This window comes from Chiloscyllium plagiosum, unplaced genomic scaffold, assembly GCF_037043375.1.
Source record: "Chiloscyllium plagiosum isolate Xiang-an unplaced genomic scaffold, Cpla_swu_hap1 HiC_scaffold_18, whole genome shotgun sequence".
Taxonomy (NCBI): Eukaryota; Metazoa; Chordata; class Chondrichthyes; order Orectolobiformes; family Hemiscylliidae; genus Chiloscyllium; species Chiloscyllium plagiosum.
Genome location: NW_028270156.1, coordinates 74,961,868 through 74,988,367, shown reverse-complemented (window position 1 = coordinate 74,988,367; position 26,500 = coordinate 74,961,868). Strand labels below are relative to the sequence as shown.

General features: G+C 61.5%; 1 protein-coding gene across 1 annotated transcript in view; it reads left to right on the top strand.

Annotated features, from left to right (window-relative positions):
* The window catches only part of LOC148147008 (protein FAM180A-like), a 100,140-nt gene extending 75,431 nt beyond the window's left edge, over positions 1–24,709 (top strand). Inside the window, exon 3 of the mRNA XM_087996804.1 lies at positions 23,896–24,709. Within this exon, the coding sequence (XP_087852930.1) occupies positions 23,896–24,231 (336 nt within the window). The 3' untranslated portion in view covers positions 24,232–24,709. The remainder of the gene's footprint in view (positions 1–23,895) is intronic.
* Positions 24,710–26,500: the final 1,791 nt, after the last annotated feature.

The following is a 26,500-nucleotide window of genomic DNA, read 5'->3' as shown; positions in this document are numbered from 1 at the left end:
TGGTGAGGAGGGGAATGGGGACGGGGGTTAGAGAGTGAGGGATGGTGAGGAGGGGAATGGGGACGGGGGTTAGAGAGTGAGGGATGGTGAGGGGGGGAATGGGGACGGGGGTTAGAGAGTGAGGGATGGTGAGGGGGGGAATGGGGACGGGGGTTAGAGAGTGAGGGATGGTGAGGGGGGGAATGGGGACGGGGGTTAGAGAGTGAGGGATGGTGAGGGGGGGAATGGGGACGGGGGTTAGAGGGTGGGGGATGGTGCGGAGGGGAATGGGGACAGGGGTTAGAGGGTGAGGGATGGTGAGGGGGGAATGGGGACAGGGGTTAGAGGGTGAGGGATGGTGAGGGGGGGAATGGGGACGGGGGTTAGAGAGTGAGGGATGGTGAGGGGGGGAATGGGGACGGGAGTTAGAGGGAGAGGGATGGTGAGGGGGGGAATGGGGACGGGAGTTAGAGGGAGAGGGATGGTGAGGGGGGGAATGGGGACGGGGGTTAGAGGGTGAGGGATGGTGAGGGATGGTGAGGGGGGAATGGGGACGGGAGTTAGAGAGTGAGGGATGGTGAGGGGGGGAATGGGGACGGGGGTTAGAGAGTGAGGGATGGTGAGAGGGGGAATGGGGACGGGGGTTAGAGAGTGAGGGATGGTGAGGGGGGGAATGGGGACGGGGGTTAGAGAGTGAGGGATGGTGAGGGGGGAATGGGGACGGGGGTTAGAGGGTGGGGGATGGTGCGGAGGGGAATGGGGACAGGGGTTAGAGGGTGAGGGATGGTGAGGGGGGAATGGGGACAGGGGTTAGAGGGTGAGGGATGGTGAGGGGGGGAATGGGGACGGGGGTTAGAGAGTGAGGGATGGTGAGGGGGGGAATGGGGACGGGAGTTAGAGGGAGAGGGATGGTGAGGGGGGGAATGGGGACGGGAGTTAGAGGGAGAGGGATGGTGAGGGGGGGAATGGGGACGGGGGTTAGAGGGTGAGGGATGGTGAGGGATGGTGAGGGGGGAATGGGGACGGGAGTTAGAGGGTGAGGGATGGTGAGGAGGGGAATGGGGACGGGGGTTAGAGAGTGAGGGATGGTGAGGGGGGGAATGGCGACGGGGGTTAGAGAGTGAGGGATGGTGAGGGGGGGAATGGGGACGGGGGTTAGAGGGTGAGGGATGGTGAGGGGGGGAATGGGGACGGGGGTTAGAGAGTGAGGGATGGTGAGGGGGGAATGGGGACGGGGGTTAGAGGGTGAGGGATGGTGAGGAGGGGAATGGGGACGGGGGTTAGAGAGTGAGGGATGGTGAGGGGGGGAATGGGGACGGGGGTTAGAGAGTGAGGGATAGTGAGGAGGGGAATGGGGACGGGGGTTAGAGAGTGAGGGATGGTGAGGGGGGGAATGGGGACGGGGTTAGAGAGTGAGGGATGGTGAGGGGGGGAATGGGGACGGGGGTTAGAGAGTGAGGGATGGTGAGGGGGGGAATGGGGACGGGGGTTAGAGAGTGAGGGATGGTGAGGGGGGGAATGGGGATGGGGGTTAGAGAGTGAGGGATGGTGAGGGGGGGAATGGGGACGGGGGTTAGGGAGTGAGGGATGGTGAGGGGGGGAATGGGGACGGGGGTTAGAGGGTGAGGGATGGTGAGGAGGGGAATGGGGACAGGGGTTAGAGGGTGAGGGATGGTGAGGGGGGAATGGGGACGGGGGTTAGAGGGTGAGGGATGGTGAGGGGGGGAATGGGGACAGGGGTTAGAGGGTGAGGGATGGTGAGGAGGGGAATGGGGACGGGGGTTAGAGAGTGAGGGATGGTGAGGGGGGGAATGGGGACGGGGGTTAGAGGGTGAGGGATGGTGAGGGGGGAAATGGGGACGGGGGTTAGAGGGTGAGGGATGGTGAGGGGGGAATGGGGACGGGGGTTAGAGGGTGGCGGATGGTGAGGGTGGGAATGGGGACGGGGGTTAGAGGGAGAGGGATGGTGAGGGGGGAATGGGGACGGGAGTTGGAGGTGGCGGATGGTGAGGGGGGAATGGGGACGGGGGTTAGAGAGTGAGGGATGATGGGGGGGAATGAGGACGGGGGTTGGAGGGTGAGAGATGGTGAGGGGGCAATGGGGACGGGAGTTGGAGGGTGGGGGATGGTGAGGGGGGAATGGGGACGGGGGTTGGAGGGTGAGGGATGGTGAGGGGGGAATGGGGACGGGGATTGGAGGGTGAGGGATGGTGAGGGGTGAATGGGGAAGGTGTTTGGAGGGTGAGGGATGGTGAGGGGGGAATGGGGACGGGGTTTGGAGGGTGAGGGATGGTGAGGGGCAAATGGGGACGGGATTTGGAGCGTGTGGGATGGTGTAGGGAGAATGGGGACGGGGGTGGAGGGTGAGGGATGATGAGGGGGGAATGGGGACGGGGGTTGGAGGGTGAGGGATGATGAGGGGGGAATGGGGACGGGGGTTGGAGGGTGAGGGATGATGATGGGGGAATGGGGACGGGGGTTGGAGGGTGAGGGATGGTGAGGGGGGAATGGGGACAGGGGTTGGAGGGTGAGGGATGGTGAAGGGCGAATGGGGACGGGATTTGGAGGGTGGGGGATGGTGTGGGGAGAATGGGGACGGGGGTTGGAGGGTGAGGGATGGTGAGGGGGGAATGGGGACGGGGGTTGGAGGGTGAGGGATGGTGAGGGGGGAATGGGGACGGGGGTTGGAGGGTGAGGGATGGTGAGTGGCGAATGGAGACGGGGTTTGGAGGGTGAGGGATGGAGAGGGGTGAATTTGGGAAGGGGTTTGGAGGGTGAGGGATGGTGAGGGTGAATGGGGACGGGGTTTGGAGGGTGAGTGATGGTGAGAGGCGAATGGGACGGGGTTTGGAGGGTGAGGGATGGTGAGAGTGAATGGGGACGGGGTTTGGAGGGTGAGTGATGGTGAGAGGCGAATGGGACGGGGTTTGGAGGGTGAGGGATGGTGAGAGTGAATGGAGACGGGGTTTGGAGGGTGAGGGATGGTGAGGGACGAATGGGGACGGGATTTGGAGGGAGAGCGGGATGGTGAGGGGTGAATCGGGACAGGGTTTGGAGGGTGAGGGACTGTGAGGGGTGAATGGGGACGGAGTTTGGAGGGTAAGGGATGGTGAAGGGTGAATGGGGACGGGGTTTGGAGGGTGAGGGATGGTGAGTGATGGTGAGTGGTGAATGGAGATGCTATTTGGAGGGGGAGGGATCGTGAGGTGTGAAAGGATACGGGATTTGAAGGGTGTGGAATGGTGAGGAGTGAATGGAGACGGGATTGGAGGGTGAGGGATGATGGGGGTGAATGGGGATAGGGTTTGGTGGGTGAGGGATGGTGAGGGGTGAATGGGGATGGGGTTTGGAGGGTGAGGGATGGTGAGGGGGGAATGGGGATGGGGGTTGGAGGGTGAGGGATGCTGGGGGGTGAATGAGGATGGTGGTTGGAGGGTGAGGGATGTGAGGGGTGAATGGGGATGGGGTCTGGAGAGTGAGGGATGGTGGGGGGGAGAATGAGGACGGGGTTTGGAGCGTGAGGGATAGTGAGGGGTGAATGGGGATGAGGCTTGGAGGGGGAGGGATGTTGAGGGGTGAATGAGGATGGGGTTTGGAGGGTGTGGAATGGTGAGTGGTGAATAGGGATGGGGTTTGGAGGGTGGGGGATAGTGAGGGGTGAATGGGGGTGGGGTTTGGAGGGTGAGGGATGGTGAGGGGTGAATGGGGATGGGGTTTGGAGGGTGAGGGATGGTGAGGGGTGAATGGGCACGTGGTTTGGAGTGTGAGGGATTGTGAGGGGTGAATGGGGATGAGGTTTGGAGGGTGGGAGATGATGAGGGGTGAATGAGGATGGGGTTTGGAGGGTGAGGGATGGTGACGGGTGAATGATGATGTGCTTGGAGGGTGATGGGTGGTGAGGGGTGAATGAGGATGGGATTGGAGGGTGAGGGATGGTGAGGGGTGAATGGGGATGAGGTTTGGAGGACGAGCAATGGTGAGGGGTGAATGGTGACGGGTTTGGAGGGTGACGGATGGTGAGGCGTGAATGAGGATGGGTTTCGAGGGTGGGCGATAGTGAGGGGTGAATGGGGACGGGGTTTGGAGGATGAGGGATGTTGAGGGGTGAATGGAGATAGGGTTTGGAGGTTGACAGATGTTGAGGGGTGAATGGGATGGCTTTTGAGGGTGAGGGATGGTGAGGGGTGAATGGGGATGGGGTTTGGAGGGTGAGGGATGAATGGGGACGGGGTTTGGAGGATGAGGGATGGTGAGGGGTGAATGGGGATGGTGTTTGGCGGGTGAGGGATGGTGAGGGGTGAATGGGGATGAGGCTTGGAGGGGGCGGGATGGTGAGGGGTGAGTGGGGACGAGGTTTGGAAGGTGAGGGATGGTGAGGGGTGAATGGGGATGGGACCTGGAGGGTGTGGGATGGTGAGGGGTGAATGGGGACGGGGTTTGGAGTGTGAGGGATGGTGAGTGATGGTGAGTGGTGAATGGAGATGCTATTTGGAGGGGCGGGATCGTGAGGTGTGAAAGGAAACGGGATTTGGAGGGTGTGGAATGGTGAGGAGTGAATGGAGACTGGATTGGAGGGTGAGGGATGATGGGGGTGAATGGGGGTGGGGTTTGGGGGGTGAGGAATGGTGAGGCGTGAATTAGGATGGGTTTCGAGGGTGAGCGATGGTGAGGGGTGAATGGGGATAGGGTTTGGAGGTTGACAGATGGTGAGGGGTGAATGGGGAGGGGGTATGGAGGGTGAGGGATGGAGAAGGGTGAATGGGGATAGTGTTTGGAGGCTGAGGGATGGTGAGGGGTGAATGGGAATGGGGTTTCGAGGGTGGGGAATAGTGAGGGGTAAATGGGGAAGGTGTTTGGAGAGTGAGGGATGATGAGGGGTGAATGGGGATGGGGTCAGGAGGGTGAGGGATGGTGAGGGGGGAAGGGGGATGGGGTTGGAGGGTGAGGGATGGTGAGGGGTGAATGAGGATATTGGGTGGAGGGTGAGGGATGTGAGGGGTGAATAGGGATGGGGTTTGGAGGGTGAGGGATGGTGGGGGGTGAATGGGGATGGAGATTCGAACGTGAGGGATGGTGAGGGTTGAATGAGGACGGGGTTTGGAGTGTGAGGGATAGTGAGAGGTAAATGAGGATGGGGTTTGGAGGGAAAGGGATGGTGCGGGGTGATTGAGGATGTGGTTTGGAAGGTCAGGGATGGTGAGGGGTGAATGAAGACGGGTTTTGGAGGGTGAGGGATGGTGAGGGGTGAGTGGGGACGAGGTTTGGAGGGTGAGGGATGGTGAGGGGTGAATGGGGACGGGGTTTGGAGGGTGACGGATGGTGAGGTGTGAATGAGGATGGATTTCGAGGGTGGGCGATAGTGAGGGATGAATGGGGACGGGGTTTGGAGGGTGAGGGATGTTGAGGGGTGAATGGGGATAGGGTTTGGAGGTTGACAGATGGTGAGGGGTGAATGGGGACGGGGTTTGGAAGGTCAGGGATGGTGAGGGGTGAATGAAGACGGGTTTTGGAGGGTGAGGGATGGTGAGGGGTGAATGGGGACGGGGTTTGGAGGGTGATGGGTGGTGAGGGGTGAATGAGGATGGGGTTAGGAGCGTAAGGGGTGGTGAGGGGTGAATGAGGATGGGGTTAGGAGGGTGATGGGTGGTGAGGGGTGAATGAGGATGGGGTTAGGAGCGTAAGGGGTGGTGAGGGGTGAATGAGGATGGGGTTAGGAGGGTGATGGGTGGTGAGGGGTGAATGAGGATGGTGATTGGAGGGTGAGGAATGGTCAAGGGTGAATGGGGACGGGGTTTGGAGAGTGAGGAATAGAGAGGGGTTAATGGAGGTGGTATTTGGAGGGTGAAGGATGGTGGGGGTGAATGGGGATGGGGTTGGGAAGGTGAGGGATGGTGAGGGATAAATGAGGATGGGATTCGGAGGGTGCGGGATGGTGAGAGGAGAATGAGGTTGGGGTTTGGAGGGAAAGGGATGGTGAGGGGTGAATGGGGATAGGGTTTGGAGGGTGACGGATGGTGAGGGCTGAATGAGGACGGGGATTGGAGGGTGAGGGGTGAATAGATACGGGGTTTGGAGGGTGAGGGATGGTGAGGGGTGAATGGGGACAGGGTTTGGAGGGTGACGGATGGTGAGGGCTGAATGAGGACGGGGATTGGAGGGTGAGGGGTGAATAGATACGGGGTTTGGAGGGTGACGGATGGTGAGGCGTGAATGGGGATAGGGTTTGAAGGTTGACAGATGGTGAGGGGAGAATGGGGATGGCTTTTGAGGGTGAGGGATGGTGAGGGGTGAATGAGGATGGGGTTTGGAGGACGAGCAATGGTGAGGGGTGAATGGGGACGGGTTTGGAGGGTGACGGATGGTGAGGCGTGAATGGGGATAGGGTTTGAAGGTTGACAGATGGTGAGGGGAGAATGGGGATGGCTTTTGAGGGTGAGGGATGGTGAGGGGTGAATGAGGATGGGGTTTGGAGGGTGACGGATGGTGAGGGCTGAATGAGGACGGGGATTGGAGGGTGAGGGGTGAATAGATACGGGGTTTGGAGGGTGAGGGATGGTGAGGGGTGAATGGGGACAGGGTTTGGAGGACGAGCAATGGTGAGGGGTGAATGGGGACGGGTTTGGAGGGTGACGGATGGTGAGGCGTGAATGGGGATAGGGTTTGAAGGTTGACAGATGGTGAGGGGAGAATGGGGATGGCTTTTGAGGGTGAGGGATGGTGAGGGGTGAATGAGGATGGGGTTTGGTGGGTGAGGGATGGTGAGGGGTGAATGGGGATGGGACTTGGAGGGTGAGGGATGGTGCGGGGTGAATGAGGACGGGGTTTGGAGGGTGAGGGTTGGTGAGGGGTGAATGAGGATGGGATTTGGTGTGTGAGGAATAGAGAGGGGTTAATGGAGGTGGTATTTGGAGGGTGAGGGATGGTGAGGGGTGAATGAAGATGGGGTTTGGAGGGTGAGGGATGGTGAGGGGTGAATTGGGATGGTGTTTGGAGGGTGAGGGATTGTGAGGGGTGAATGAAGATGGGGGTTTGGAGGGTGTGGGATGGTGAGGGGTGAATGGGGACGGTGTTTGGAGGGTGAGGGATGGTGAGGGGTGAATGGGGACGGGGTTTGGAGGGTGAGGGATGGTGAGGGGTGAATGGGGATGTGTTTTCCAGGGTGAGGGATGGTGAGGGGTGAATGGGGACGGGGTTTGGAGGGTGAGGGTTGGTGAGGGGTGAATGGAGACTGGGTTTGGAGGGTGAGGGTTGGTGAGGGGCGAATGGCGACGAGGTTTGGAGGGTGAGGGATAGTGAGGGGTGAATTCAGACGGGGATTGGAGGGTGACGGATGGTCAGGGGTGAATGGGGATGGGATTTGGAGGGTGAGGAATAGAGAGGGGTAAATGGAGGTGGTATTTGGAGGGTGAGGGATGGTGAGGAGTGAATGAGGACTGTGTTTGGAGGGTGAGGAATTGTGAGGTGTTAATAGGGACGGGGTTTGGAGGGTGAGTGATGGTGAGGGGTGAATGAGGATGTGGTTTGGAGGGTGATGAATGGTGAGGGGTGAATAGTGATAGTATTTGGAGGGTGAGGGATGGTGAGGGGTGAATGGGGATAGGGTTTCGCAGGTGTGGAATGGTGAGGGGTGAATCGGGATAAGGTTTGGAGGCTGAGGGATGGTGAGGGGTGAATGGGTTTGGGGTTTGGAGGGTGAGGGATAGTGAGGGGTGAATGGTGATGGGGTTGGGAGGGTGGGGGATAGTGAGGGGTGAATGGGGAAGGGGTTTGGAGGGTGGGGGATAGTGAGGGGTGAATGGGGAAGGAGTTTGGAGGGTGAGGGATGGCGAGGTGAGAATGGGGATGAGGTTTGGACGATGAGGGATGGTGAGGGATGAATTGGGACGGTGTTTGGAGTGTGAGGGATGGTGAGGGGTGAATGGGGACAGGGTTTGGAAGGTGAGGGATGGTGAGGGGTGAATGGGGACGGGGTTTGGAGGGCGAGGGATGGTGAGGGGTGAATGGGGATGGGTTTTCCAGGGTGAGGGATGGTGAGGGGTGAATGGGGACGGGATTTGGAGGGTGAGGGATGGTGAGGGGTGAATGGGGATGGGATTTGGAGGGTGAGGGATGGTGAGGGGTGAATGGGGATGATGTTTGGAGGGTGAGGGATAGTGAGGTGTTAATTGGGACGGGGATAGGAGGTGAGTGATGGTGAGGGGAGAATGGGGTTGGGGTTAGGATGGTGGGGAATGGTGAGTGGTGAATGTGGATGGCGTTTGGAGGGTGAGGTATGCTGAGGGGTGAATGAGGATGTGGTTTGGAGGGTGGGGGCTAGTGTGGGGTGAATGGGGAAGGGGTTTGGAGGGTGATGGATGGTGAGGGATGAATAGAGATGGTATTTGGAGGGGGTGGGATGGTGAGGGGTGAAAGGGGACGGGATTTGCAGGGTGAGGGATGGTGAGGGGTAAATGGGGATGGGGTTTGGAGGGTGAGGGATGGTTTGGGGTGAATGGGGACGGGGTTTGGAGGGCGAGGGATGGTGGGGGGTGAATGAGGACGGGGTTTGGAGGGTGAGGGATGGTGAGGGGTAAATGGGAATGGGGTTTGGAGGGCGAGGGATGGTTTGGGGTGAATGGGGACGGGGTTTGGAGGGCGAGGGATGGTGAGGGGTGAATGGGGACGGGGTTTGGAGGGCGAGGGATGGTGAGGGGTGAATGGGAATGGGGTTTGGAGGGCGAGGGATGGTGAGGGGTGAATGGGAATGGGGTTTGGAGGGTGAGGGATGAATGTGGATGGGATTTGGAGGGTGACGGATGGTGCGGGGTGAATGGGGATGGGTTTTGGAAGGTGAGGGATAGTGAGGGGCGAATGGGGACGGGGTTTGGAGGGTGAGGGATCATGAGGGGTGAAAGGGGACGGGATTTAGAGCGTGAGGGATGGTGAGGGGTGAATCGGGATAAGGTTTGGAGCATGAGGGATAGTGAGGGGTGAATGGGGATGAGGTTTGGAGGGTGAGGGGTGAATGGGGACGATGTTTGTAGGGTGAGGGATAATGAGGTGCGAATGGGGATGAGGTTTGGAGGGTGAGGTATAGTGAGGGGTTAATGGGGATGAGGTTTGGAAGGTGAGGGATGGTGAGGGGAGAATGGGGACAGGGATTGGAGGGTGGGGGATGGTGAGGGGTGAATGGTGACGGAGTTTGGAGGGTGAGGGATAGAGAGGGGTGAATGGGGACGGGGTTTGGAGGGTGAGGGATGGTGAGGGGTGAATGGGGACGGGGTTTGGAGGGCGAGGGATGGTGAGGGGTGAATGGGGATGGGATTGGAGGGTGAGGGATGGTGAGGGGTGAATGGGGATGGGGATTGGAGGATGAGGAATAGAAAGGGGTAAATGGAGGTGGTATTTGGAGGGTGAGGGATGTTGAGGGGTGAATGGGGTTGGGGTTTGGAGGGTGAGAGATAGTGAGGGGTGAATGGTGATGGGGTTGGGAGGGTGGGGGATAGTGAGGGGTGAATGGGGAAGGGGTTTGGAGGGTGGGGGATAGTGAGGGGTGAATGGGGAAGGAGTTTGGAGGGTAAGGGATGGTGAGGGGAGAATGGGGATGAGGTTTGGAGGGTGAGGAATGGTGAAGGGTGAATTTGGACGGTGATTGGAGTGTGAGGGATGGTGAGGGGTGAATGGGGACATGGTTTGGAGGGTGAGGGATGGTGAGGGGTAAATGGGGATGGGGTATGGAGGGCGAGGGATGGTTTGGGGTGAATGGGGACAGGGTTTGGAGGGCGAGGGATGGTGAGGGGTGAATGGGGATGGGTTTTCCAGGGTGAGGGATGGTGAGGGGTGAATGGGGATAGGGTTTCACAGGTGTGGAATGGTGAGGGGTGAATCGGGATAAGGTTTGGAGGGTGAGGGGTGAATGGGGGTGGGGTTTGGAGGGTGAGAGATGGTGAGGGGTGAATGGGGACAGGGTCTGGAGGGTGAGGGATGGTGAGGGGTGAATGCGGACGGGATTTGGAGGGTGAGGGATGGTGAGGGGTGAATGGGAATGGGGTTTGGAGGGTGAGGGATGATGAGGGGCAAATGGGGACGGGGTTTGGAGGGTGAGGGATGGTCAGGGGTGAATGGGGATGGGGTTTGGAGGGTGAGGAATAGAGAGGGGTAAATGGAGGTGGTAGTTGGAGGGTGAGGGATGGTGAGGGGTGAATGAGGACTGTGTTTGGAGGGTGAGGAATTGTGAGGTGTTAATGGGGACGGGGTTTGGAGGTGAGTGATGGTGAGGGGAGAATGGGGTTGGGGTAGGATGGTGGGGAATGGTGAGTGGTGAATGTGGATGGCGTTTGGAGGGTGAGGTATGGTGAGGGGTGAATGAGGATGTGGTTTGGAGGGTGGGGGCTAGTGAGGGGTGAATGGGGAAGGGATTTTGGAGGGAGATGGATGGCGAGGGGTGAATAGAGATGGTATTTGGAGGGGGAGGGATCGTGAGGGGTGAAAGGGGACGGGATTTGGAGGGTGAGGGATGGTGAGGGGTGAATGGGGATGAGGTTTGTAGGGTGAGAGCTCGTGAGGGGTGAAAGGGGATGGGATTTGGAGCGTGAGGGATAGTGAGGGTTGAATGGGGATGAGGTTTGGAGGGTGAGGGATGGTGAGGGGAGAATGGGGACGGGGATTGGAGGGTGAGGAATAGAGAGGGGTAAATGGGGGTGGTATTTGGAGGGTGAGTGATGGTGAGGGGAGAATGGGGTTGGTGTTAGGATGGTGGGGAATGGTGAGTGGTGAATGAGGATGGGGTTTGGAGGGAAAGGGATGGTGAGGGGTAAATGAGGATGTGGTTTGGAGGGTGAGGGATGGTGAGGGTAAGAATGAGGTGGGCGTTTGGAGGGTGTGGAATGGTGAGTGGTGAATGGGGATGGGGTTTGGAGGGTGAGGGATGGTGAGTGGTGAATGGTGATGGGGTTTGGATGGCGGGGGATAGTGAGGGGTGAATGGGAACGGGATTTGGAGGGTGAGGGATGGTGAGGGGTGAATGAGGATGGTGTTTGGAGGGTGAGGGGTGAATGGGGACAGGGTTTGGAGGGTGAGGGATGGTGAGGGGTGAATGGGAAGGGGTTTGAAGGGTGAGAGATGGTGAGGGGCGAATGGGACAGGGTTTGGAGTGTGAGGGATGGTGAGGGTTGAATGGGGATGGGGTGTCGAGGGTGAGGGTAGTTGTGGGGTGAATGGGGACGGAGATTGGAGGGTGAGGGATGATGAGGTTTGAATGGGGACTGTGTTTGGAGGGTGAGGGATGATGAGGAGTGAATGGGGATGGGGTTTGGAGGGTGAGGGAAGGTGAGGGGTGAATGGCAATGGGGTTTCGAGGGTGGGGAATAGTGAGGGGTGAATGGGGAAGATGTTTGGAGGGTGAGGGATGGTGAGGGGTGAATGAGGACGGAGTTTGGAGGGTGAGGGATGGTGAGGGGTGAATGTGGATAAGGTTTGGAGGGTGAGGGATGGTGAGGGGTGAATGGGGATGGGGTTTGGAAGGTGAGGGATGGGCTTTTTAAATGAGGCGTGTTTGGGGGGAGATGGGGTGAGGTTGGGGGAGATGACGGGAGGTTGGCGGAGATGGGGGAGGTTGGGGAGAGATGGTGGAGTTTGGGGGAGAGGTGGGGGGCATTGGGGGGCGATGGGGATGTTGGTGGGGAGATGAGGGAGGTTGGGGGAGATGGGTGAGGTTGGGGGAGATGAGGGAGGTTGGTGGGGAGATGAGGGAGGTTGGGGAAGATGAGGGATGTTTGGGGAGATGGGGGAGGTTGGGGGGAGATGGGGAGGTTGGGGGAGATGGGGTGAGGTAGGGGGAGATGGGGAGGTTGGCGGGGAGATGGGGAGGTTGGAGGGGAGATGGGGGGAGGTTGGGGAGAGATGGGGAGGTTGGGGGGAGATGGGGAGGTTGGAGGGGTGATGGGGCAGTTGGGGGGAGATGAGGGGAGGTTGGGGAGTGAGGGGAGGTTGGGGGAGATGTGGTGTGGTTGGGGGGAGATGAGGGGAGGTTGGGGGGAGATGGGGGAGGTTGGAGGGGTGATGGGGGAGGTTGGGGGAGATGGGGGAGGTTGAGGGGGAGATGGGGGAGGTTCAGGGGGAGATGAGGGGAGGTTGGGGGGAGATGGGGGAGGTTAGAGGGGTGATGGGGAGGTTGGGGGAGATGGGGGAGGTTGAGGGGGAGATGAGGGGAGGTTGGAGGGGTGATGGGGGAGGTTGGAGGGAGATTGGGGAGATTGGAGGGGTGATGGGGAGGTTGGGGCGAGATGAGGGGAGGTTGGGGGGAGATGAGGGGAGGTTGGAGGATTGATGGGGAGGCTGGGGGAGATGGGGGAAGTTGGGGGGAGATGATGGGAGGTTGGGGGAGATGAGGGGAGGTTGGGGGGGAAATGAGTGGAGGTTGGGGGGAGGTGAGGGAGGTTGGGCGGAGTTGAGGGGAGGTTGGGGGGAGATGGGGAGGTTGGAGGGAGATGAGGGGTGGTTGGGGGTAGATGAGGCAGGTTGGCGGAGATGAGAGGAGGTTGGGGGAGATGGGGAGGTTGGAGGGGAGATGGGGGTGAGGTTGGGGGGAGATGAGGGGAGGTTGGGGGGGATGGGGTGAGGTTCGGGGGAGATGAGGGGAGGTTGGAGGAGATGGGGGAGGTTGGAGGGGTGATGGGAAGGTTGGGGGAGGTGAGGGGAGGTTGGGGGGAGATGAGGGGAGGTTGGGGGGAGATGGGGGTCGGTTGGGGGGAGATGGGGGGAGGTTGGAGGGGTGATGGTGGAGGTTGGGAGGGAGATGGGGGAGGTTTGGAGGGAGATGGGGAGGTTGGGGTAGATGGGGAGAGGTTGGGGGAGATGGGGAGGTTGGGGGAGATGGGGGTGAGGTTGGGGGGAGATGAGGGGAGGTTGGGGGGGATGGGGTGAGGTTGGGGGGAGATGAGGGGAGGTTGGAGGAGATGGGGGAGGTTGGAGGGGTGATGAGGAGGTTGGAGGTGTGATGGGGAGGTTGGGAGGGAGATGGGGAGGTTGGGGGGGAGATGGGGAGGTTGGAGGGGTGATGGGGAGGTTGGGGGGAGATGGGGGAGGTTGGGGGGAGATGAGGGGAGGTTGGGGGGGAAATGAGTGGAGGTTGGGGAGAAATGAGGGAGGTTGGGCGGAGTTGAGGGGAGGTTGGGGGAGATGGGGAGGTTGGAGGGAGATGAGGGGTGGTTGGGGGAGATGAGGGAGGTTGGCGGAGATGGGGGAGGTTGGGGGGGACATGAGGGGCGGTTGGGGGGTGATGGGGGAGGTTGGAGGGGTGATGGGGAGGTTGCGGGAGGTGAGGGGAGGTTGGGGGGAGATGAGTGGAGGTTGGGGAGAAATGAGGGAGGTTGGGCGGAGTTGAGGGGAGGTTGGGGGGTGATGGGGAGGTTGGAGGGAGATGAGGGGTGGTTGGGGGGAGATGAGGGAGGTTGGCGGAGATGAGAGGAGGTTGGGGGAGATGGGGAGGTTGGAGGGGAGATGGGGGAGGTTGGGGGAGATGGGGCAGGTTGGGGGAGATGGGGGAGGTTGGGGGGGACATGAGGGGTAGTTGGGGGGTGATGGGGGAGGTTGGAGGGGTGATGGGGAGGTTGGGGGAGGTGAGGGGAGGTTGGGGGGAGATGAGGGGAAGTTGGGGGGAGATGAGGGGAGGTTGGGGGGAGATGGGGGGAGGTTGGAGGGGTGATGGTGGAGGTTGGGAGGGAGATGGTGGAGGTTGGGAGGGAGATGGGGGAGGTTGGGAGGGAGATGGGGAGGTTGGAGGGAGATGGGGGAGGTTGGGGGGAGATGGGGAGGTTGAGGGAGATGGGGTGAGGTTGTGGGGAGATGAGGGGAGGTTGGGGGGAGATGGGGGGAGGTTGGGGGGAGATGGGGGAGGTTGGGGGGAGATGGGGAGGTTGGAGGGGTGATGGGGGAGGTTGGGGGGAGATGAGGGGAGGTTGGGGAGATGAGGGGAGGTTGGGGGAGATGGGGTGAGGTTGGGGGGAGATGAGGGGAGGTTGGGGGGAGATGGGGGAGGTTGGAGGGGTGATGGGGGAGGTTGGGAGGAGATGAGGGGAGGTTGGGGGGAGATGGGGAGGTTGGAAGGATGATGGGGAGGTTGGGAGGGAGATGGGGAGGTTGGGGGGGAAGATGGGGAGGGGTGATGGGGAGGTTGGTGGGAGATGGGGGAGTTTGGGGGAGATGGGGACATTGGGGGGAGATGAGGGGAGGTTGGGGGAGATGGGGAGAGGTTGGGGGGAGATGAGGGGAGGTTGGGGGGAGATGGGGAGGTTGGAGGGGTGATGAGGGAGGTTGGAGGGGTGATGGGGAGGTTGAGGGGTGATAAGGGGAGGGTGGAGGGAGATGAGGGGAGGTTGGGGGGATTTGGGGGAGGTTGGAGGGGTGATGGGGGAGGTTGGGTAGATGGGGACATTGGGGGAGAGATGGGGAGGTTGGAGGGGTGATGGGGAGGTTGGGGGGAGATGGGGAGGTTGGAGGAGTGATGGGGATGTTGGAGGGGTGATGGGGAGGTTTGGAGGGAGATGGGGAGGTTGGGGAGAGATGGGGAGGTTGGAGGGGTGATTGGGAGGTTGGGGGGAGATGGGGGAGGTTGGGGGGAGATGAGGGAGGTTGGGCGGAGATGAGGGGAGGTTGGGGGAGATGGGGGAGGTTGGAGGGAGATGAGGGGTCGTTGGGGGGGGATGAGGGAGGTTGAGGGAGATGAGAGGTGGTTGGGGGAGATAGGGGAGGTTGGGGGGGAGATGGGGGAAGTTGGGGGGAGATGAAGGAGGTTAGGGGGAGATGAGGCAAGTTTGGAGGAGATGAGGGGAGGTTGGAGCGGATGGGGGAGGCTTGGGGGAGATGAGAGGGGAGATGAGAGGAGGTTGGGGAGATGGGGAGGTTGGGGAGAGATGAGTGGAGTTTGGAGGGAGATGAGGGGAGGCTGGGGAGATGGGGCGATTGGGAGGGAGATGGGGTGAGGTTAGGGGGAAGATGAGGGGAGGATGGGGAGGTGAGGGAGGTTGGAGGGGAGGATGGGGACGGTTGGAGGGAGATGAGGGGAGGTTGGGGGAGATGAGGAGGTTAGGGGAGGTGGGGGAGGTTGGGGGAAATGGGGGAGGTTGGGGGCAGATGGGGGGAGAATCGGGGAGATGGGGGAGGTTGGGGGAGACGGGGAGGTTGGGGGGCGATGGGGGGGAGGTTGGGGGAGATGGGGGAGGTTGGGGGGGATGGGGAGGTTGGGGGAGATGGGGGAGGTTGGGGGAGATGGGGGGAGGTTGGGGGAGATGGGGGAGGTTGGGGGAGATGGGGGAGGTTGGGGGAGATGGGGAGGTTGGGGGAGATGGGGAGGTTGGGGGGCGATGGGGGGAGGTTGGGGGAGATGGGTGAGGTTGGGGGAGATGGGGGAAGTTGGGGGGAGAAGAGGGGAGTTTGGAGAGAGATGAGGGGAGGCTGGGGGGAGATGGGGCAGTTGGGAGGGAGATGACGGAAGGTTGGGGGAGATAGGGGAGGTTGGGGGGAGTTGGGGGAGGTTGGGGGAAATGGGGAAGGTTGGGGGCAGATGGGGGAGGTTGGGGGAGATGGGGAGGTTGGAGGGGAGATGGGGAGGTTGGAGGGAGATGGGGGAGGTTGGAGGGAGATGGGGGAGGTTGGGGGAGATGGGGAGGTTGGAGGAGAGATGGGGAGGTTGGAGGGAGATGCGGGAGGTTGGAGGGAGATGGGGGAGGTTGGGGGAGATGGGGAGGTTGGAGGGAGATGGGGGAGGTTGGAGGGAGATGCGGGAGGTTGGAGGGAGATGGGGGAGGTTGGGGGAGATGGGGGAGTTTGGGTGAGATGGTGGGAGGTTGGGGGGAGGTGAGGGAGGTTGGGCGGAGATCAGGGGAGGTTGGGGAGTGATGAGTGGAGTTTGGAGGGAGATGAGGGGAGGCTGGGGGGAGATGGGGCGTTTGGGAGGGAGATGGGGTGAGGTTAGGGGGGAGATGAGGGGAGGATGGGGGAGGTGAGGGAGGTTGGAGGGGAGATGGGGGAGGTTGGAGGGAGATGGGGGGAGGTTGGGGGAGATGGGGAGGTTGGGGGGAGGTGGGGGAGGTTGGGGGAGATGGGGGGAGGTTGGGGGAGATGGGGAGGTTGTGGGGCGATGGGGGGAGGTTGGGGGAGATGGGGGGAGGTTGGGGGAGATGGGGAGGTTGTGGGGCGATGGGGGGAGGTTGGGGGAGATGGGGGAGGTTGGGGGAGATGAGGGGAGATTGGGGGGAGATGAGGAGAGGTTGGGGGGAGGTGAGGGAGGTTGGGCGGAGATCAGTGGACGTTGGGGGGAGATGGGGAGGTTGGGGGAGATGGCGGAAGATTGGGGGAGATGGGGGAGGTTGGGAGGTAGATGGGGGAGTTGGGGAGATGAGGGGAGGTTGGCGGGAGATGGGGGGAGGTTGGGGGGAGAAGAGGGGAGTTTGGAGGGAGATGAGGGGAGGCTGGGGGGAGATGGGGAGGTTGGAGGGAGATGAGGGAAGGTTGGGGGAGATAGGGGAGGTTGGGGGGAGTTGGGGGAGGTTGGGGGAAATGGGGAAGGTTGGGGGCAGATGGGGGAGGTTGGGGGAGATGGGGAGGTTGGAGGGGAGATGGGGGAGGTTGGAGGGAGATGGGGGAGGTTGGGGGAGATGGGGAGGTTGGGGGAGATGGGGGAGTTTGGGTGAGATGGTGGGAGGTTGTGGGGAGGTGAGGGAGGTTGGGCGGAGATCAGGGGAGGTTGGGGAGAGATGAGTGGAGTTTGGAGGGAGATGAGGGGAGGCTGGGGGGAGATGGGGCGGTTGGGAGGGAGATGGGGTGAGGTTAGGGGGGAGATGAGGGGAGGATGGGAACGTGAGGGAGGTTGGAGGGGAGATGGGGGAGTTTGGAGGGAGATGAGGGGAGGTTGGAGGAGATGGGGAGGTTGGGGGAGGTGGGGGAGGTTGGGGGAAAAGGGGGAGGTTGGGGGCAGTTGGGGGAGGTTGGGGGAAAAGGGGGAGGTTGGGGGCAGTTGGGGGGAGATTGGGGAGATGGGGAGGTTGGGGGAGATGGGGGAGGTTGCGGGGGGATGGGGAGGTTGGGGGGAGATGGGGAGGTTGGGGAGATGGGGGAGGTTGGGGGAGATGGGGAGGTTGGGGGGCGATGGGGGGAGGTTGGGGGAGATGTGGGAGGTTGGGGGGGATGGGGAGGTTGGGGGGGGCGATGGTGGGAGGTTGGGGGAGATGGGGAGGTTGGGGGGAGATGGGAGGAGGTTGGGGGAGATGGGGGAGGTTGGGGGAGTTTGGGTGAGATGAGGGGAGGTTGGGGGGAGGTGAGGGAGATTGGGCGGAGATCAGGAGAGGTTGGGGAGAGATGGGGCGGTTGGGGGAAGATGAGGGAAGGTTGGGGGAGATGGGTGAGGTTGGGGGGAGATGGGGGGAGTTGGGGAGATGAGGGGAGGTTGGGGGGAGATGGGGGAGGTTGGGGGGAGATGAGGGGAGTTTGGAGGGAGATGGGGAGGCTGGGTGGAGATGGGGCGATTGGGAGGGAGATGGGGTGAGGTTAGGGGGTGATGAGGGAAGGTTGGGGGAGATGGGGGAGGTTGTGGGGAGGTGGGGGAGGTTGGAGGGGAGATGGGGAGGTTGGAGGGAGATGAGGGAAGGTTGGGGGAGATGGGGCAGGTTGTGGGGAGGTGGGGGAGGTTGGGGGAAATGGGGGAGGTTTGGGGGCAGATGGGGGAGGTTGGGGGAGATGGGGGAGGTTGGGGGGAGGTGGGGGAGGTTGGGGGAAATGGGGGAGGTTGGGGGGAGGTGGGGGAGGTTGGGGGAAATGGGGGAGGTTGGGGAGATGGGGAGGTTGGGGGGAGATGGGGGAGTTTCAGGGAGATGGGGAGGTTGGGGGGAGATGGGGGGAGATTGGGGGAGATGGGGAGGTTGGGGGAGATGGGGAGGTTGGAGGGAGATGAGGGGAGGTTGGGGGAAATGGGGGAGGTTGGGGGCAGATGGGGGAGATTAGGGGCGGTGGGGATGTTGGGAGGGAGATGGGGAGGTTGGAGGGGAGATGGGGGAGGTTGGAGGGGAGATGAGGGGAGGTTGGGGGGAGATGGAGGGTGGTTGGGGGGAGATGGGGGGAGGTTGGGGTGAGATGGGAGGAGGTTGGGGGGAGATGGGGGAGGTTGGAGGGGAGATGGGGAGGTTGGAGGGAGATGAGGGAAGGTTGGGGGAGATAGGGGAGGTTGTGGGGAGTTGGGGGAGGTTGGGGGAAATGGGGAAGGTTGGAGGGGAGATGGGGGAGGTTGGAGGGAGATGGGGGAGGTTGGGGGAGATGGGGAGGTTGGGGGAGATGGGGGAGTTTGGGTGAGATGGTGGGAGGTTGGGGGGAGGTGAGGGAGGTTGGGCAGAGATCAGGGGAGGTTGGGGAGAGATGAGTGGAGTTTGAAGGGAGATGAGGGGAGGCTGGGGGGAGATGGGGCGGTTGGGAGGGAGATGGGGTGAGGTTAGGGGGGAGATGAGGGGAGGATGGGGGAGGTGAGGGAGGTTGGAGGGGAGATGGGGGAGTTTGGAGTGAGATGAGGGGAGGTTGGAGGAGATGGGGAGGTTGGGGGGAGGTGGGGGAGGTTGGGGGAAATGGGGGAGGTTGGGGGCAGATGGGGGGAGATTGGGGGAGATGGGGAGGTTGGGGGAGACGGGGAGGTTGGCGGACGATGGGGGGAGGTTGGGGGAGATGGGGGAGGTTGCGGGGGGATGGGGAAGTTGGGGGGAGATGGGGAGGTTGGGGAGATGGGGGAGGTTGTGGGAGATGGGGAGGTTGGGGGAGATGGGGAGGTTGGGGGGCGATGGGGGGAGGTTGGGGGAGATGTGGGAGGTTGGGGGGGATGGGGGAGGTTGAGGGAGATGGGGAGGTTGGGGGGCGATGTTGGGAGGTTGGGGGAGATGGGGAGGTTGGGGGGAGATGGGAGGAGGTTGGGGGAGATGGGGGAGGTTGGGGAGATGGGGGAGTTTGGGTGAGATGAGGGGAGGTTGGGGGGAGGTGAGGGAGGTTGGGCGGAGATCAGGAGAGGTTGGGGTGGGATGGGGAGGTTGGGGGAAGATGAGGGGGAGATTGGGGGAGATGGGGAGGTTGGGGGAGATGGGGAGGTTGGAGGGAGATGAGGGGAGGTTGGGGGAAATGGGGGAGGTTGGGGGCAGATGGGGGAGATTAGGGGCGGTGGGGATGTTGGGAGGGAGATGGGGAGGTTGGGGGGAGATGGGGGAGGTTGGGGGAGATGGGGGAGGTTGGGGGGAGATGGGGAAGGTTGGAGGGGAGATGGGGGAGGTTGGAGGGGAGATGAGGGGAGGTTGGGGGGAGATGGGGGGTGGTTGGGGGGAGATGGGGGGAGGTTGGGGTGAGATGGGAGGAGGTTGGGGGGAGATGGGGGAGGTTGGAGGGGAGATGGGGAGGTTGGAGGGAGATGAGGGAAGGTTGGGGGAGATAGGGGAGGTTGTGGGGAGTTGGGGGAGGTTGGGGGAAATGGGGAAGGTTGGGGGCAGATGGGGGAGGTTGGGGTAGATGGGGAGGTTGGAGGGGAGATTGGGGAGGTTGGAGGGAGATGGGGGAGGTTGGGGGAGATGGGGAGGTTGGGGGAGATGGGGGAGTTTGGGTGAGATGGTGGGAGGTTAGGGGGAGGTGAGGGAGGTTGGGTAGAGATCAGGGGAGGTTGGGGAGAGATGAGTGGAGTTTGAAGGGAGATGAGGGGAGGCTGGGGGGAGATGGGGCGGTTGGGAGGGAGATGGGGTGAGGTTAGGGGGTAGATGAGGGGAGGATGGGGGAGGTGAGGGAGGTTGGAGGGGAGATGGGGGAGTTTGGAGTGAGATGAGGGGAGGTTGGAGGAGATGGGGAGGTTGGGGGGAGGTGGGGGAGGTTGGGGGAAATGGGGGAGGTTGGGGGCAGATGGGGGGAGATTAGGGGCGGTTGGGGGAGACGGGGAGGTTGGCGGACGATGGGGGGAGGTTGGGGGAGATGGGGGAGGTTGCGGGGGGATGGGGAAGTTGGGTGGAGATGGGGAGGTTGGGGAGATGGGGGAGGTTGTGGGAGATGGGGAGGTTGGGGGAGATGGGGAGGTTGGGGGGCGATGGGGGGAGGTTGGGGGAGATGTGGGAGGTTGGGGGGGATGGGGGAGGTTGGGGGAGATGGGGAGGTTGGGGGGCGATGTTGGGAGGTTGGGGGAGATGGGGAGGTTGGGGGGAGATGGGAGGAGGTTGGGGGAGATGGGGGAGGTTGGGGGAGATGGGGGAGTTTGGGTGAGATGGTGGGAGGTTGGGGGGAGGTGAGGGAGGTTGGGCAGAGATCAGGGGAGGTTGGGGAGAGATGAGTGGAGTTTGAAGGGAGATGAGGGGAGGCTGGGGGGAGATGGGGCGGTTGGGAGGGAGATGGGGTGAGGTTAGGGGGTAGATGAGGGGAGGATGGGGGAGGTGAGGGAGGTTGGAGGGGAGATGGGGGAGTTTGGAGTGAGATGAGGGGAGGTTGGAGGAGATGGGGAGGTTGGGGGGAGGTGGGGGAGGTTGGGGGAAATGGGGGAGGTTGGGGGCAGATGGGGGGAGATTAGGGGCGGTTGGGGGAGACGGGGAGGTTGGCGGACGATGGGGGGAGGTTGGGGGAAATGGGGGAGGTTGGGGGCAGATGGGGGGAGATTGGGGGAGATGGGGAGGTTGGGGGAGACGGGGAGGTTGGCGGACGATGGGGGGAGGTTGGGGGAGATGGGGGAGGTTGCGGGGGGATGGGGAAGTTGGGGGGAGATGGGGAGGTTGGGGAGATGGGGGAGGTTGTGGGAGATGGGGAGGTTGGGGGAGATGGGGAGGTTGGGGGGCGATGGGGGGAGGTTGGGGGAGATGTGGGAGGTTGGGGGGGATGGGGGAGGTTGAGGGAGATGGGGAGGTTGGGGGGCGATGTTGGGAGGTTGGGGGAGATGGGGAGGTTGGGGGGAGATGGGAGGAGGTTGGGGGAGATGGGGGAGGTTGGGGAGATGGGGGAGTTTGGGTGAGATGAGGGGAGGTTGGGGGGAGGTGAGGGAGGTTGGGCGGAGATCAGGAGAGGTTGGGGTGGGATGGGGAGGTTGGGGGAAGATGAGGGGGAGATTGGGGGAGATGGGGAGGTTGGGGGAGATGGGGAGGTTGGAGGGAGATGAGGGGAGGTTGGGGGAAATGGGGGAGGTTGGGGGCAGATGGGGGAGATTAGGGGCGGTGGGGATGTTGGGAGGGAGATGGGGAGGTTGGGGGGAGATGGGGGAGGTTGGGGGAGATGGGGGAGGTTGGGGGGAGATGGGGAAGGTTGGAGGGGAGATGGGGGAGGTTGGAGGGGAGATGAGGGGAGGTTGGGGGGAGATGGGGGGTGGTTGGGGGGAGATGGGGGGAGGTTGGGGTGAGATGGGAGGAGGTTGGGGGGAGATGGGGGAGGTTGGAGGGGAGATGGGGAGGTTGGAGGGAGATGAGGGAAGGTTGGGGGAGATAGGGGAGGTTGTGGGGAGTTGGGGGAGGTTGGGGGAAATGGGGAAGGTTGGGGGCAGATGGGGGAGGTTGGGGGAGATGGGGAGGTTGGAGGGGAGATTGGGGAGGTTGGAGGGAGATGGGGGAGGTTGGGGGAGATGGGGAGGTTGGGGGAGATGGGGGAGTTTGGGTGAGATGGTGGGAGGTTAGGGGGAGGTGAGGGAGGTTGGGTAGAGATCAGGGGAGGTTGGGGAGAGATGAGTGGAGTTTGAAGGGAGATGAGGGGAGGCTGGGGGGAGATGGGGCGGTTGGGAGGGAGATGGGGTGAGGTTAGGGGGAGATGAGGGGAGGATGGGGGAGGTGAGGGAGGTTGGAGGGGAGATGGGGGAGTTTGGAGTGAGATGAGGGGAGGTTGGAGGAGATGGGGAGGTTGGGGGGAGGTGGGGGAGGTTGGGGGAAATGGGGGAGGTTGGGGGCAGATGGGGGGAGATTAGGGGCGGTTGGGGGAGACGGGGAGGTTGGCGGACGATGGGGGGAGGTTGGGGGAGATGGGGGAGGTTGCGGGGGGATGGGGAAGTTGGGTGGAGATGGGGAGGTTGGGGAGATGGGGGAGGTTGTGGGAGATGGGGAGGTTGGGGGAGATGGGGAGGTTGGGGGGCGATGGGGGGAGGTTGGGTGAGATGTGGGAGGTTGGGGGGGATGGGGGAGGTTGGGGGAGATGGGGAGGTTGGGGGGCGATGTTGGGAGGTTGGGGGAGATGGGGAGGTTGGGGGGAGATGGGAGGAGGTTGGGGGAGATGGGGGAGGTTGGGGGAGATGGGGGAGTTTGGGTGAGATGAGGGGAGGTTGGGGGGAGGTGAGGGAGGTTGGGCGGAGATCAGGAGAGGTTGGGGTGGGATGGGGAGGTTGGGGGAAGATGAGGGAAGGTTGGGGGAGATGGGTGAGGTTGGGGGGAGATGGGGGAGTTGGGGAGATGAGGGGAGGTTGGGGGGAGATGGGGGAGGTTGGGGGGAGATGAGGGGAGTTTGGAGGGAGATGGGGAGGCTGGGTGGAGATGGGGCGATTGGGAGGGAGATGGGGTGAGGTTAGGGGGTGATGAGGGGAGCATGAGGGAGGTGAGGGAGGTTGGAGGGGAGATGGGGAGGTTGGAGGGAGATGAGGGAAGGTTGGGGGAGATGGGGCAGGTTGTGGGGAGGTGGGGGAGGTTGGGGGAAATGGAGGAGGTTTGGGGGCAGATGGGGGAGGTTGGGGGAGATGGGGGAGGTTGGGGGGAGGTGGGGGAGGTTGGGGGAAATGGGGGAGGTTGGGGGGAGGTGGGGGAGGTTGGGGGAAATGGGGGAGGTTGGGGAGATGGGGAGGTTGGGGGGAGATGGGGGAGTTTCAGGGAGATGGGGAGGTTGGGGGGAGATGGGGGGAGATTGGGGGAGATGGGGAGGTTGGGGGAGATGGGGAGGTTGGAGGGAGATGAGGGGAGGTTGGGGGAAATGGGGGAGGTTGGGGGCAGATGGGGGAGGTTAGGGGCGATGGGGATGTTGGGAGGGAGATGGGGAGGTTGGAGGGAGATGGGGGAGGTTGGGGGAGATGGGGAGGTTGGGGGAGATGGGGGAGGTTGGAGGGGAGATGAGGGGAGGTTGGGGGGAGATGGGGGGAGGTTGGGGGGAGATGGGGGGAGGTTGGGGTGAGATGGGAGGAGGTTGGGGGGAGATGGGGGAGGTTGGAGGGGAGATGAGGGGAGGTCGGTGGGAGATGGGGTGAGGTTGGGGGGAGATGGGGAGGTTGGAGGGGTGATGGGAGAGATTGGGGGGATGGGGTGAGTTTGGGGGAGATGGGGTAGGTTGGAGGGGTCATGGGGAGGTTGGGGGGAGATGGGGGGGTTCGGGGAGATGAGGGGAGGTTGGGGGGAGATGGGGGAATTTGGAGGGGAGATGGGGGTAGGTTGGGGGTTGATGGGGGCAGGTTGGGGAGATGGGGAGGTTGGGGGAGATGAGGGGAGGGTGGAGGGAGATGGGGAGGTTGGAGGGGAGATGGGGGTAGGTTGGGGGTTGATGGGGGCAGGTTGGGGAGATGGGGAGGTTGGGGGAGATGGGGTGAGGTTGGGGGGAGATGGGGGGAGATTGGGGAAGTTGGGGGAGGTTGGGGGAGATGGGGAGGTTGGGGGAGTTGGGGGAGGTTGGGGGGAGAAGGGGGGAGGTTGGGGGAGTTGGGGGAGGTTGGGGGGAGATGGGGGAGGTTGGGGGGAGATGGGGGAGGTTGGGGGGAGTTTGGGGGGAGATGGGGAGGTTGTGGGGAGATGGGGGAGCTTGGGGGTTGATGGGGGAGCTTGGGGGTTGATGGGGGAGTTTGGGGGAATTGGGGGAGGTTGGGGGGAGATGGGGTGAGGTTGGGGGGAGATGGGGTGAGGTTGGGGGGGATGGGTGGAGGATGGAGGTTGAGGGGGGAGGTGACGGCTGAGTTTGGAGGGTGATATCTTTCTGCCTGTGTCTCTCTGTGCTCAGTTCCTTGCTGGTGGTCTGATCATTGATGAGAGGAACATGGTCAGTCTGATGGACGAGGAGTTAGCATCAACGCGAGCAGCTCCCATCTTCCTCAACATCATGAACACCCAGTTCCCTAAGGACCGTGCTGCACTCTGGAAAACGCTGGAAGAGATTCCAAGTTCGGGAGAAACCTTTGAAATGGACATCTTTGAACAATTGCTGCTGGCCTCAGTGTACACGGCACATCAAGGTCACACCAGTGATCAGGCAGATCGGCAGCTCTGGGGAGATCTCTTCTGCTCACTAGTGGCTCCACTGATCCGGGATCTATCTGGCAAGCTGGTTCGGTGTTGATCTCTCAGGTCCCTGTCGGTTGTGACCCAGTCACATGCCCATCCTGATCAATTTGGTTTGACTCACTCCAAACAGGACTGAGAGTAAAGAGAGCTTTCTACTGGTCCCACAGAATGTGCAGGATTATTCTGCCTCATGAGAGATAGCACAGCCTGCCGTCACCAGACACATTGAGTATTCAACTCCCACAAATAACAATCTTCACCCTGTACAAGTACCAACCATCTCAAATCCAAAATCCACACTCCCTCCAGCTCACAGCACAAAGTGTGCTTCCACATCACTCCCTCCCAGTGTGGGAACATTCTCCCAGTGAGGGAACACTGTCCAAGTGAGGGAACACTCTCCCAGTGAGGGAGCACTTTCCCAGTGAGGGAACACTCTCCCAGTGAGGGAACACTCTCCCAGTGAGGGAACATTCTCCCAGTGAGGGAACACTCTCCCAGTGAGGGAACACTTTCCCAGTGAGGGAGCACTCTCCCAGTGAGGGAACACTCTCCCAGTGAGGGAACACTTTCCCAGTGAGGGAGCACTCTCCCAGTGAGGGAACACTCTCCCAGTGAGGGAACATTCTCCCAGTGAGGGAACACTGTCCCAGTGAGGGAATACTCTCCCAGTGAGGGAACACTCTCCCAGTGAGGGAACACTGTCCCAGTGAGGGAACACTCTCCCAGTGAGGGAATACTCTCCCAGTGAGGGAACATTCTCCCAGTGAGGGAACACTGTCCCAGTGAGGGAACACTCTCCCAGTGAGGGAACACTCTCCCAGTGAGGGAACACTGTCACAGTGAGGGAACACTGTCCCAGTGAGGGAACACTCTCCCCAGTGAGGGAACACTGTCCCAGTGAGGGAACACTCTCCCCAATGAGGGAACACTGTCCCAGTGAGGGAACACTCTCCCAGTGAGGGAACACTCTCCCCAGTGAGGGAACACTGTCCAAGTGAGGGAACACTCTCCCAGTGAGGGAACACTTTCCCAGTGAGGGAGCACTCTCCCAGTGAGGGAATACTCTCACAGTGAGGGAACATTCTCCCAGTGAGGGAACACTGTCCCAGTGAGGGAACACTCTCCCAGTGAGGGAACACTCTCCCAGTGAGGGAACACTGTCACAGTGAGGGAACACTGTCCCAGTGAGGGAACACTCTCCCCAGTGAGGGAACACTCTCCCAGTGAGGGAACACTCTCCCAGTGAGGGAACATCCTCACAGTGGAGGAACACTTTCCCAGTGAGGGAACACTCTCCCAGTGAGGGAACACTCTCCCAGTGAGGGAACACTGTCCCAGTGAGGGAACACTCTCCCAGTGAGGGAACATCCTCACAGTGAGGGAACACTGTCCCAGGGAGGGAACACTCTCCCAGTGAGGGAACATTCACCCAGTGAGAGAACATTCCCGCAGTGAGGGAACACTCTCCCAGTTAGGGAACATTCTCCCAGTGAGGGAACACTTTCCCAGTGAGGGAACACTGTCCCAGTGAGGGAACACTCTCCCAGTGAGGGAACACTGTCCCAGTGAGGGAACACTGTCGCAGTGAGGGAACATCCTCCCAATGAGGGAACACTCTCCCAGTGAGGGAACACTGTCCCAGTGAGGGAACACTCTCCCAGTGAGGGAACATCCTCCCAATGAGGGAACACTCTCCCAGTGAGGGAACATTCTCCCAGTGAGGGAACATTCTCACAGTGAGGGAACATTCTCCCATTGAGGGAACACTGTCCCAGTGACTGAACACTGTCCCAGTGAGGGAACACTCTCCCAGTGTGGGAACATTCTCCGAGTGAGGGAACATTCTCTGAGTGAGGGAACACTGTCCAGTGAGGGAACACTCTCCCAGTGAGGGAACACTCTCCCAGTGAGGGAACACTGTCCCAGTGAGGGAACATCCTCCCAATGAGGGAACACTCTCCCAGTGAGGGAACATTCTCCCAGTGAGGGAACATTCTCACAGTGAGGGAACATTCTCCCATTGAGGGAACACTGTCCCAGTGACTGAACACTGTCCCAGTGAGGGAACACTCTCCCAGTGTGGGAACATTCTCCGAGTGAGGGAACATTCTCCCAGTGAGGGAGCACTCTCCCAGTGAGGGAACACTCTCCCAGTGAGGGAACATTCTCCCAGTGAGGGAACACTCTCCCAGTGACGGAACACTCTCCCAGTGATGGAACATTCTCCCAGTGAGGGAACACTCTCCCAGTGAGGGAACATTCTCCCAGTAATGGAACACTCTCCCAGTGAGGGAACACTGTCCCAGTGAGGAAACACTCTC